Here is a 12,630-nt window from a genome sequence, read left to right on the forward strand (position 1 = left end):
CACATCTTGCATATAATAACTACTCATCTCCCTCCCATTCTTTCTTTTTTTAAGGCTTAGTGGCCTGTCCCCGTTCCTGGGAGAAACTGATGCAGAGACGATGAATTATGTAGTCAATTGCAGCTGGGATTTTGATGCAGAAGCATTTGAACAGCTATCGGAGGAAGCTAAAGACTTTATTTCCAGACTGCTCGTGAAGGAGAAAAGGTACCTCTTTGTCTGATCATGAGGACAGTAGCACCTAATGGCATTAAGCTCCTCCTAGCCAACTGTTTGGATTGCGGCCAACAATGAGAATTTACTACGTAGCATTTTTGTATGCTGTATCTGTGCTTGCTGGGCAGTTCCTCAGTGATTCAAAAGCCCCTATTTAAAACGAAAATGTCTGTGTACCTTGACTGAAGAAAGTTGCTTTTCTCAGTAGCATCAATACAGGCAGAACAGAAGAAATCTGGAAGGTTTTGCTGTGTAGGAATCTGTCTTTGGTATTCCTTCTCTGAGCAAAAGCCGTTCCTATTGTTACTTTGGATTCTCACAAGCCCTGACACAAATTGCAAAAATGTCTCTTGAATGCCGTGGAGGATAAATGGGAGCTGCAGCTGTGACAATGTGCATTGTTCTCTTCTAAAGTGGTCTACATGCATTTGGTAGATATTAAGGAGCATTTGGGACTTAACTCTGCATGTGGCTTCTCAGTCTTGGCTCCACTGAAATAAAAAGTGATTGCACATATGAAACAACAGGACAGGATGAGGATGGGATTGATGTCAGACCATGGCTATGGGGTTGGGTAAGGGAGCAGAGAATTTTTTCTCTTGCTGAGTAGTGATACAAAACTAATCAAAACAGGAAATGGTGCATACAGGAAAACAGATTGTGTGTTTGAGGGGAATTCAAAGGAGTGCTTAGAAAATTAACAACTTCCAGATCATTACCTAAATCAGACAAATCGGTTCTAGTACTAATTACATTTTGAACAATAAGTCATATGAAAAACTAAGAATAAACTGAACTTTAGCATATTGCCAGCAGGAGACAACAAAGGTCTTTTTCTCAGACTGTGATGATGATTTGCTGTGAGACTGTAACTTTGCTTTGGAGTCTTCCATTTTTCTGTGCAATGGGAACAGAGACTCCAGAGGGACACTATGCAAAGTCTGGTTAGAAGCTGTGAATTAAATGACTATGCAAGAAAAGAGTGTTGTCAGTGACATGCAAAGAGCAACGATTAGTTGGCCCAGTTGTTCACAGGGTGTATGGCCAGCCTCTGCTCTCCTACAGACTAGGCACCTTTGCCGTGCTGGGACAGTAGGTCTGGCCTTGTGCAAGATCTGTACCTACCTCCCCTACTACTGAAATTAGGTGCAAGCAGGCAGGAGTCGTCTTTTCATCATCTTCTCAGTGACAGCTCAGACAAAGCTCAGGAGTTAGGCACAGGCTTTTGTTTCGAAAAAAGGCAAATTGAACTTTTTTTCTCAACACCTCTCCCCCAAGATTTCCTCTATTACTACATATTTCTCAAAGCTTTTTGGATAGGCCTTCACATTTGGGCCCATTGTTGAATGTCAGGATACAATATGTGCTTAGCTTGATCCAAGTTTAGGGTGAATAGACAATCGTGCTTTTTAAATATGAAGCACAGAATAAGCCTGCACTATCAGGACAGACAGGTAACACCATAAATATTATTTTTCTGTATGCACTGATTCTTTTAGCAAAGCTCTGCATTCACATAACAAAATGATACATAAACTGATGAACCTGTACAGCTGCTTCTTCAAAGAAAAAACATCCAAACCGAAACCCCAAAAAGGCAAAATACAGTATTTAACCACAGTTCAGTCGGCCCACTGCAGACCCACCAGCAGCTTTTCACACCACTCGCCCCTTACACTGGAGAGTGCGGGATGTCCTGTGCACCGGGATGAACAGCATGTCAGGAAGCATCTCCACTCACTTGTGTTGGTTCATTTAAGGCAGTTTCTTTACAATAATATTGAAGAGCACAGGGCACTGAGAAAATGGCAACGAGGGTAGCTGGATTTACATGGCAGATTTCCTCTCCCGCAGCTGCCGGATGAGTGCAACACAATGTCTGAAGCACGAGTGGTTAAACAATCTACCTGCCAAAGCCAAGAAGTCCAAGCTTCGCCTGAAGTCCCAGTTGTTGCTGCAGAGTTACATGGCTCACAGAAAATGGAAGGTAAATAGACAAAGTCTGGCAAATCTACTTCCAGAGGGAAAATCAGCTCAACACAGTCAGAGCCATTCCCTCCTTTTTTGTATGTTGGCTCACATCTGCCCACAGGCTTCTTTCTTGTAAATATGAGTTTGGGAAGTCTATTTTCAGTTGTAAAACAAGTTTTTTTTCTCCTGCAGAATGATATTGCTTCTATTTTTAGAAAGTTTGGTTTCAATTTTTACTCCTGACTGCTGTTTAGAAGTTTTACATTTTTTTTCTTTACAAGTTCAGAGACTTCAGATGCTGCTTAGCTTATATTAAATGTTCTTTCTCTTCATATTGGAGACATTTTTTCCATTGACAACAGTTGCATTGTTCTGTTGTCACTATGGAGTAGGGATACAACATAAGGGAGTTTTGTGCCTCCCATCACAGAGAGTACAAGCGTGGGAGAGAGAAAAAATTGGGCTTAAACCCATCCAGAGAACTCCTCAGGACTTTCCTGATAACACCATGCTCCTTCAGAACTAAATTTTATATGAAGAAGTGATAGGTAAGAATTTCTATTGGAGTCTCTATTGGATTGTAAATAATTGATCCTGAAAGGTGAACACAGTGGTATTGTTACAAATAAGCCTGTGGAAAGGTGAGAAAAACTCAGCGGGGACCATTGCCTTTTCTTTTGTCACTGGAGAGTTGTAATTCTTTGCCAAGGAGTTTAAACCAGAGGCTTACCCTTTTTCCACTCCTGTACTCCAGCTGTTTGGTTGCAGACTTCTGCACTTGCATTTTAAAAAATACATAATCTAAAGATGTATCACTATACAACTCGTAATAATGCTGCAGAAGTTCACAGTAGCAGCAGCCTGTTCAGCAGTAATCAGTGGTTCCCCAGTATAAAGCTGTTCTGCACTGCAGTCCACACAAGGTGTGGGTCATTAGCAGTAAATGCATTTACCAAGAAGAAAAATCCATGTCAGCCACAGAAAAGGTCGTTTACCTCAGTTGCACTCACACTTGGACTCTTCTGTTTTGTTCACAGAAACATTTTTATGTGGTGGCTGCTGCTAACAGGCTGAAGAGATTTCAGAGTATGTCTGTCAAGCTTGCATAAGCTTGTATGAAGCATCTACCACTCCTGGAGATGGACATGAAACCATGGAAGAAGGACTCAGTATCTTCAATAATTTCTACCCCTTCATTTTATAACATAAGGTTTTGGGTCTGTCCTCCTCAAACATTATGTGTGTTAGGGCTAAGGTTCCGCCAGTGCCTCAAGGAAGAGGCACTGAAATAATTTCTAAAAGCAGAAGCTACCTTGTTTGTTTGTACAAGTTTTCAGTTGTACATAGCGATGGAAAAACGTGGCTGTTATTGGGGCTGACTTCTTGCTGAGGGCTTTGATTCTGCAGAGTATTGTTGGTGTGTTTATACCAGAAAACACCTTGTCAGTTTTCTGGTTTCATGCACCAAGCATGTGATATCTAAAGATTTTCTTCATGACTGATGTATGTCATCAATTTTAGAGCACTGCCACAACAGTGGCACTATTTTTCCCTCAGGTGTTTGTTACTTAGAACAAAAGATATTGGATACCCTTTTCTTCTGTAATTTTTTCAAAAATGTTAATTTTTTTCCCCCAAACATGATGATGATTCAGTGTAACTACTCAGAGTTGAATGGTTTTGTTGGTTTTGTATTCTACTCTCTCCTTTAAAAAATAGTCACTGCATAGTTAGGAAATATGAGGAATCCTGGTGTGAAGCAATTTAAGTCAGTCAGTCCATTGCTGCTTTTTCTTATGGTGAGTTGAATTGAACTTTTGGAAGGAGATAAGTGAAACTGCCACAAGTAAAAATCACCTAATGACTGTTGGGTCTATGCAAAAAGATCTCATGTTGTCCAGAAAAGAAGAGATTTCCAGACATCATTTTATATGTATTTAAAACTTGTGTTTTTCATTGGCTGTGACTGCAGCCTTAATTTTTTAAGTTTTAATTTGAGGATTTTTTGTCCTCTCTGACAATTTTAATGAAGTCTGAGAAGTTGATATGGTGTGATATGCAAAATAGGTTTTATTGCTGTTCAGTGGCAGGGAAACGGTGTGTTGCCAGACTCTGCCTTTAGCCCAGTTAGGAGGTTGAAACCCTTCCCCCCACCACTTTGCTCTTGAACATTAGAAGTCTTCTTCACAATACTAACTTATTTTGGATTTTAAACTTTTTCCTGATGTATAAAGAGTTGGAGCCACTTACAATCTCTCAGCTTAAAGTATAACATTATTTATTAAACCTGTGGTTTCCTTTATTCCTGTTCTAGATTCTGCAAAACTCAGTGTGAGCTGGATGGGCTCTTAGGAAAAACAGAAACTACTACTACTAAAACTAGCTTTCCAGCAAAGGCATCAAACCACTGTAAAGCTCCCTTTAACTTTACGGACTTTCACGTCCCTTGAATTAGCAAAAGTGTTGGTTGCTAATAAAAAGGTTTGTAAGACTAGCTCACCCTAGTCTAGTTATCTTTTCCACTCTAGGGCGTCTCACCTTGCATAGTCCTGAATTCTGGACTTCTGCAGCATTTCCAGAAGCGAGACAGAGAGGAATTATTAAAATCAAGTGAAATAACCTTGACGATGTATCACCTTCTGTGAAGGCCCACTTTTGTTCATGTTTTCCTTCCACAGTGGTTCTGCATGCTAAATGTGATTATATTAATTGGTCTGTATATTTCTGAATTGATACTAATAAATTCCATTGAAGTGGAACAAGCCTATTCCTTAATTTTGGTTTAAACCCCGCCGCCAAACAAACCTGAAAGCATCTCTGAGTAGGTCTTAACAGAATGCTAATGTACTAGGTTGGATTCTCTCCCATCCTGAGGACCCTCTGCTACATATTATATCAGGCTTTAAATGACAGACATTTTGTTACAGCTCTTACTCAATGTGGGTTAATTATTCAACATTTTCTCTGCACATCCATTCCCCAATAGTTACTGTTACATTTCAGAATTCTCATCTAGAATGAAATTAGCTCTTGCTAATTAAAGTAAAGTTGGCTTCAAGTGATTTCCTTTTTTATGCATTGGGAGAAGTGAAAGGGAAATGGCCAGTAAGTTTTCATTTTCCAATTACTGTGTGCTTCTTCCTCTATTTTTGTAAGAGGGTAACAGACGGATGCTCTCTGCTATCTTGTACATATTTCCTCTCCATTTTCTACAAAGAAAAAGTGCATCTGGCCAGCAGGATTACTATTTCATTTCTAATAGAAAGAAATCCCTTTAGATTTGGCAGCCATCACATGGTTCTGCAGTACAGTGGAACCCACCTCTGCAGCCTTACAGGATGTTTCATCATGTCCTGTGCATTTTGCTTTGGGGTCTACAAAAAGCTAAAAGGATGAACCACAGGTGACCTGTGAGTCACTGGAACAGTATGACAAAAAGAACTGGCCCCATACACTGATATCTAAAGCAGTTAATGATATCAACTACTGTAATCCTGGTGTGATCAGTGTCACCCAGGTAAGCAGGGAGTATGCACAGCAGTGAGGCATTTGGCAAACCATTAAAATACTGTTGAGAAGCTCAGGCAGGGGCAATGTTTCAAATCTAAATGCTCAATTTACCTTGCTTCACATGAACACCTGGGGTTTTCTGGGTTGTTTTGAACTGAGGGTTCATGAAAGTTAACTTCTCTTTGCACATCCCAAGCAGAAAACATGCAAGAGAAAGAGCTGAAGACTTGGATTAGTTTTATTATAGTTACACCAACCCCATACTGCTAAAAGTAATTATTTTCCTTCAAAAAGTAGTTTTACACAAATTGTAGTTTGAGTAGCTGGGATGAAAGTGTAGGACGGCAGAAGTTGCCTTGAAGAACTACAGGGCAGGGCACTCTCTCCTCTTCCCTAAGTTTATGACTGCGAGATGCAAAAAACCTGTAATACCCAGACAAGATCCTTGTCCCCTGGATATCTTCCTTCTTAAAGCACAGACATCTCCTGTATGTCTTCTATTTTGCATTCTAAGGGTTTTATATATGACAAGTGCCAAGAATCTGATGTGATAATACAAAGCTTTTCCTTCCAGTATTTTTATTGTTTCTTGGAATATTTGGGACCCCTTACAAGCACAAGAGACTTCAGTCCCATACAGGTCATAAAAATAAGTCAAATTCAGTGACTACACAATATTTCTTCAGCAGTAAAAAAAAAATAATAAAAAATTACCAGTCTTAGTTCCTTTGCTGGTTTTGCAGTTTGACAAGGCACCGTTAGTCCCCTCCCTCTTTTTTCACTGACTACTTCCAGCCAGGGGCCCACAGGCATATAACTTATTTACACTTAACACAGCATTGGAATGTTACCTGCTTCTTGCAACAAGAGAATGAAGCTATTCTACCACCTACTGCCATAGCTGCTCCGGTACCAGCCTGGCAAGTAGTCAGACAGGCTTCTTGTAAAATCACCTTAATTCTGGTGTCATTTACTAAAAATAACATTCTTAAATACTTAAAAACAAGCTAATAAATAAAATCAGCTGGCTACCAGGCAGCCATCACTCATATGCTACTGGAACTCTTGTTAGAGCAGAGGGAGAGTTAAGATCATGAGCAAGCAGCAGTTATATTACTAGGTGGCACTACAGAGACAGTACTCCTACTTGTCTCTTGTGCCTTAGCAGCATTTTCCAGGATTTTCTTTTTCCATTCTTCATAGTCTTGCTTTGTTTCAGTCTTTGGCCGTTTACATGGCATCTCCTCATCATCTTCAGATCCTATGAGAGAAGAAGAAAGTCCATAACAGGCCATCATGGGCAATATGTTGCTGGGAATAACCATGGCAGTGAGCAAATGTACAGACACAAGCACGGGGTCTGTCACCGTGTTATCTAATCCCGTGGTTTGCTGCTCCCCTCACCTGCTGGAACAGCCACCTCTTCACCTTTGTGTCTGAATGGAACAGTTGTCCTTAATTCTACTAGGACTACTCTGTATAAACACCATTATCCTTCTGCTCAGTTCTCTTTGTCCTTTCATTAGCCAGTGGTTTGCAGAATGGAGTAAGCTGCTGTGAACTGAATATTATGGCATATTGCACAACTAAAATATTATACAGCAATAAAGCTCAGAACTGCTCTGGTGAGGTGATTTTAGTTCATAGCTAAACACAACTTACCATCTTCCTTCTCACAGTGCTCCAGGTTGGTCTGCAAGCTTTCAGGTGTCTCTGCAGCCAGTGGAATGTCATCTTCTAAAAAGAACAAGTAAGTTGCGTTACTTCTGAATGGTGTTTGGGGCCCCAAGGGTGATGTTCTACACGCAATTCTTTGACAGCAGTGCCACCTTCCGAAAGTATTGTCTCCCAGTCAGAGCAGTTCCCTGGTCCAGACTGATGCTCAAGCTGTACATGCAGAGGTGCCAGCACACTTCAAGGGCTGCACGGACTGGTTGACTGCTTTAACTAGCACTGCTGCTGCATTTGTAACCACAATAATCCACCCTGTTCATACTCCAAAAACACACTGCTACCCTTCTTGATTACTCAGGCAGGATTATCAGTTATTTCTTCCCCTTCTATCCCATTTCCACACTTTGTATTATAGATGCCCACAACATGCGGGGAGCTGTCCATGTATACAGATGCACACTCTTCTCTGAACTGATACAGAAACTCCCAGCTGCCTTTAGCTGCTTTAGTGGTGGGGCAAGGTTTTGGGGTTTTTTACAAGGCATTGCACTATGGAAAGGCCCATGTCTAGGGAGAGAGCAGCAGCTTTTGGTTTGGGTTCAGGCAGCACATTCCAGAAAACTTCATGATATGAAGCGTGAAGACAGAGTGAAGCAGGGATACTGTCAGGGGGAGAGTAAGAATGTGAAAGCCTGGGAAAGGAAAAAGGAGGTAAGTAGGAAGGAGCAGAGATATAAGGACAGGAAGGCATACATCGTATTTCAATATTCCTCCTCCACAAAAAGGAGTGGAGAGAGCTGCAGGGTCAACAATAGGCGAGAAAGATTCCTCATGTCTGCTCACTGTATGTGGAGGGATGGTGTCAGGTGATGGCTGAGTTACTACCAGAAGAGCAAGGCTTAGGCCTGTTAATCCTGCAGTGGGGGAAAGGAAACCACAGAAGTGAGTCAGTTAAAGCAAGAGAGGTAGCAAGATGTTTATATTAATTTGTGTGTCATGTTGCCATGTTAATGGGATACAGAAAGTAAGCAAGAAGGAGGAATCCAAGATAGGTCAAGTAGTATGGGAGAAGCAGGGAATCAATTGCAGCAGCAGAGAATGTAAGGAGCAGTGAGCATTTGAGAAGAGAGGAAAATATTTATTTTTGGCCTTGCCACATGCTAAGCTGTTGTGACTTCCCCACAATGACTGTGACGGGGAACTGGGCTGTAGGAAACATGTTGGAATGGATGGGCAGGTTTGGCTGGAAGGGGACAGCTGAAAGTGATCAGAATGAAATCACCAGTGGAAAAGGATGGGGCACTGTGAAGCCAGGCGATGGGTATGCTGTCTTACAGGGATAAAGCCAAAAACTTACTGCTGAGTTGCTGGCTCATCTTCTCCAGCTGATTGCACAGCCGGTCAAATATAGCTTTTTTCACCCCAGATATAGCCAGCATTTTAGTTTTGTCCACCTTTAGCTTCAAACACCTGCAAGAGAAAGTTAAGTCATCTCTGTACAAAGCAACACTCCAGCAACTATCACTCAGGTGTGGTGACATTTACTGTACCAACACTGCCTGCGAGAATGAGGAAGGTAGGCCTGAGTTTTTGTCCTATCTAATCCTTGTCTCACTTAGAAACAAATTTGCTCAAAAAATAGACCCCTACACTAGTCAGTCAATACAGCTCAGGAATTGAAACTCAAGGTCAGTTCAAGTTACCTAAGGAAATTCCATTAGGAAAAGGTACTTTTCAGATTTTGAGGGAACCAGGACAAAATCCCACTACTGCAAAAAGCTGAATGGGACCCCTGTGTCAAGAGAACATTTGTCAGGAGCTGTGCAACTACACAGCACCTGAATTGCTTCATAAGATTGTTACAAGGTGTAATACTGAGAGGGAAGGTATTTGCATGCAAGTAAATTCTTACCAAGGGTTGGCTGAGTCAGGTGCTCCTGACACCTATCTTCCAAGCTCATACAGGCCTTCAGCTATTAGATCCATCTCCCAAAGGTCAGAGCACCCTCAGTATGTGATGGTGTAGGGCTTACGGCTTTTCCTTCTTCAGAATGGCTGCTTGTTGGTGCTCAGAAGTAAGCTAGCAGCCATTCTTGCACCTTGAGCAATATCTCACCAAAAGCATGCAGCTTTTTGCTTTGTGCCCAGCTCAAATCTAGCCTGACAATGGAAAAAAATGCCCACTAAATCTGAAAACGTTACTAAGGGATTATGTTATGCTGGTTAGGCTGAGAGGAAGGAGGGTGAAGCGCAAAACACTGAAAGAAGTTTTTCAGCCACTGCCATGGATATGTCCAAATGGAATTACTCACAGCATCCAATTACACACTAGGGAAGACAGGTTTCATTTATTTTAGCATAAGTAACTCAAGATCCTTTTCTGTATATTTGATACAATACTTCTGCTTTCTCCTGAAGGCAAATGCAGTGTAGGTTAGAGATTTCACTGTAAGGAAAGGCCTGGTTTAAGCAAGACCCTTCAGACATACTGAATGAATCAGCTGCTTACACTGTAAGCGCTATTTCTGTTTGGTGTCTCACTAGGCATTTAAGCCCATAAAGCTATACTCACCTGCATGCAGTGAATAGTGCAGCTGTTATAAAAAGTGGTTTTGAGAAATCAAGGTCCATTTGCTGTGCTTCAGAGAGGCTGGATTCATACCTAAAGAACAACAATAAGTGATAATTGTATAGTACATTTGCCTCAAATGAAGCTGTTGAAATTAATTTGTCACATGGTACTCAGCGGCTGAGCAGGTCTCCTGTTGGATCACTTGGTCCTTTGCAACCCAGTCAAGCAGAAACAGCTGCAAAGAGCAGAAGAGACTACAGAAAAGAAGGAGATTGGGATCACCTCCTCTTTTTGAATTAAAGGTATTTTAAATTAGGGATCTGGATCAAGGCATGTCAGTAAAATCGATTTCTTCTGAACTGTGACATGATCGGCAGTTAAACGGAAGACAGTGTGATGCTATGGACACGTACAGGGACTAAGAGTCCTATATTTTTTGCACTGTTCCCAGCTGAAGAACTGGGACTCAGACAATGACTTACTGAGATTCACAGACTAAGTCTTTCTAACGTGTATTCTAAAAAATGGCCTAGATAAATGTCTGGATTGTCAGTGCTAAGAACTCACCTCACCAGTCAGTGAGAGATACCTGGGCCTTCCAACCATCAAGCTCTTTACACATCTAACGAACAAAGAATCTTACTAGTGGTTACTGTTGTGCTCACAAGAGCTTCCTCACCTCTGCAGTATTTTCGAAGCGGTGTTCACTGCCTCTGTGCAGCAGAATTGCACAGCCAAGTCTCGCATTCCCAGTCTGGGGTTCACCTCTAGCAAAGACTCCAAAGACTTCATGGAGCTCTGGTAGTTAGTCTTGTTCAAACCGGAGAGTTTAACAAAATAGCTCTTTCAAGAAGACAAAGACAAACCCCAAGAATTAGCAAGATTCCTTCCCGACATCTTATTCGGGCAACCAAAATAGATTAGGAAGAAACATAAAACAACACCATAAAATAAAGTTCAATTGCTATATTAAATAAATTTGTGCAACGAATGATGCAAGTTTTGACTGCACGCAGAAAGATTAACCACCTAGGAATGCCACAGCTTTTAATGCAGTGTTGTTTTTAGACCATTTTACTGGAAGTGAGGTTTGTGTCTTCCACATAATATGACATGGCCCTTTTATCACAATGTGGTTAAAAACAAAGGTAACCAAGATCTGGGCAACTTGAAGAGATGAGCAATACTTTCATGCTACTCCTCGCAGGCTCAGGTCCAATTAAATTCTCCTCTGTCTGTGAATGGGGAATCACAAACACCTTGTACTAGACATTATTTTGGCAGCTCAGTGCCATTTACCCAGCAGGTGTGCAGATGGAGGTTTACAGGTACCACTATAGAGCGGGATTCCTTGGAGCCACTGCTTCCCTCCCACCGTAAAAGGGACAAATCTTAAATTTAGCATTCTTGCTGGTAGTTTATTTGTTACTAAAAGAGCTGAAATGATAGCAAAGCAAGCTCAACTTGTGAAGTGACTATGACACTAATCTCAATTTCCCCTGTTTCAAACTCTGAGTAGTAAAAGCTCTAACACTGTGTCTAGCAGCACACTACTGGGTCTAGGTTAATGTCAGTTATTACTATCCCTTTCCTGCTCCCAACATACACTACACAGATCAATGATTTTAGTGGACTTATGGAGAACGCACCAGCCAGCCAAGTCATATACTGTATCTTACTTTGTCAACTGGTTGTTTCATGAAACTAGCTGCTAGGTCCAGGCACATCACAGCACTGCTTGTCGCTGTCATTTGAGCCATTAACCCCGTGCATTTCACCTGGGATAGCCGCAGATACTCTTCAGCTTTTCTGCAAAACACCCGGCATACAAAGCCCTCGTTAACAAAGCCACAGTTACAAGACAGTAAGAATGGCAGGACAGGAACTGGTCCAAGGTTTACCTAGTCCAGCAGCCCGGCTGCAGCACATGCTTAGGGAAAGGGGTGCTAAACAGTACGGCGAACAGAGGATAATACCGCCCTTTCTCTAATAATTTGCAGCAGTAGCTTTGCATTTCATAGCCTGCAATGGCGGTTTCATTAACCGCGTATACCTTATCGTCTGTGACTTTTTTCTCATCGACCAGAACCAAAGAAGGAAACCGACGGCAGGCTGCCATGGCCAGGAGGTGAGGCAGACCTTGGCTGCCGCTGCCGTGCCGGGAGAGCTAACAGCGCCGGCCAGTGCCCCCGGGGAGGAGCCTGAGCAGGGCCGGCGGCAAAGCACGGCCAGGCGGCTGGAGGGGAGCGGACCAGGCCAGCACCGCACGGCTGGACCCGCTTATCCCGACGGAGTAACGCTCCCGAGAGAGCTGGTGTGCAGCGCCCAGGAGCGCTGCGTGTCCCGCAGCCCCTTCTACAGCGCGAGGGGGCGGCACCGGCTCCCGGCAGCTGCGCCCCCCACCCCGCGATAACGGCCGCCGGAGGAAGACACCGCTCTCGGGGCTCCACCGGAGCCGGGCCGCCCGAGAGGAAGCTGCCCCGCGTTACCTGATGACGCCGGGCTCGGTGAGGCCCAGCCGGGCGGCGAGGCCCCGCACCGCGCCGCGCTCCATGCGCCGCCCAACCGCCGCCGCTCCCGCCTGCTCTCCCCGCAGCGCGCGGCCCTCTGACGCGCAGCCAGGCTCGGCAGCGGACTGGCCGGCCCGCCGCCAATCATTGCCCTCTACGCCAATCGGCCTGGAGCGG

At 43.1% G+C, this 12,630-nt stretch overlaps 2 protein-coding genes across 6 annotated transcripts in view; one reads left to right on the forward strand and one right to left on the reverse strand.

Annotated features, from left to right (window-relative positions):
• Positions 1–4,939, forward strand: part of MYLK3 (myosin light chain kinase 3) — a 49,224-nt gene extending 44,285 nt beyond the window's left edge. For all 3 annotated transcript variants that reach the window (XM_075510679.1, XM_075510680.1, XM_075510682.1), the window contains 3 exons: positions 55–207; positions 2,071–2,203; positions 3,225–4,939. In XM_075510679.1, the coding sequence (XP_075366794.1) occupies positions 55–207; positions 2,071–2,203; positions 3,225–3,296 (358 nt within the window). In that variant the 3' untranslated portion in view covers positions 3,297–4,939. The remainder of the gene's footprint in view (positions 1–54; positions 208–2,070; positions 2,204–3,224) is intronic.
• Positions 4,940–6,260: 1,321 nt separating this feature from the next.
• On the reverse strand, positions 6,261–12,587 carry ORC6 (origin recognition complex subunit 6). 3 transcript variants are annotated; one of them, XM_075510700.1, is made up of 8 exons: positions 12,433–12,587; positions 11,623–11,752; positions 10,623–10,786; positions 9,944–10,033; positions 8,729–8,841; positions 7,360–7,434; positions 6,845–6,958; positions 6,261–6,335 (listed from the first exon to the last, which is right to left on the reverse strand). In XM_075510700.1, the coding sequence occupies exons 1-8, from the start codon at positions 12,495–12,497 to the stop codon at positions 6,277–6,279; spliced, it is 810 nt and encodes a 269-aa protein (XP_075366815.1). In that variant the 5' UTR covers positions 12,498–12,587; the 3' UTR covers positions 6,261–6,276. The 3 variants fall into 3 exon arrangements, with proteins under 3 accessions (XP_075366815.1, XP_075366814.1, XP_075366813.1); XM_075510699.1 differs by having other exon boundaries at positions 6,261–6,958; positions 11,722–11,752; XM_075510698.1 differs by having other exon boundaries at positions 6,261–6,958; positions 12,433–12,586.
• Positions 12,588–12,630: the final 43 nt, after the last annotated feature.

This window comes from Mycteria americana, chromosome 8 (assembly GCF_035582795.1).
Source record: "Mycteria americana isolate JAX WOST 10 ecotype Jacksonville Zoo and Gardens chromosome 8, USCA_MyAme_1.0, whole genome shotgun sequence".
Classification (NCBI taxonomy): domain Eukaryota; kingdom Metazoa; phylum Chordata; class Aves; order Ciconiiformes; family Ciconiidae; genus Mycteria; species Mycteria americana.

What these genes read in the sequence shown, in the direction of transcription:
- ORC6 (XM_075510700.1), bottom strand. Translation starts at nt 12,497, where the DNA reads ATGGAGCGCGGCGCGGTGCGGGGCCTCGCCGCCCGGCTGGGCCTCACC. An exon ending in GCTTCGAAAATACTGCAGAG is followed by an intron (nt 10,034 to 10,622) that starts GTGAGGAAGCTC and finishes GTTGTTCTTTAG; the next exon opens with GTATGAATCCAGCCTCTCTG. An exon ending in GCACTATTCACTGCATGCAG is followed by an intron (nt 8,842 to 9,943) that starts GTGAGTATAGCT and finishes TTTCTCTTGCAG; the next exon opens with GTGTTTGAAGCTAAAGGTGG.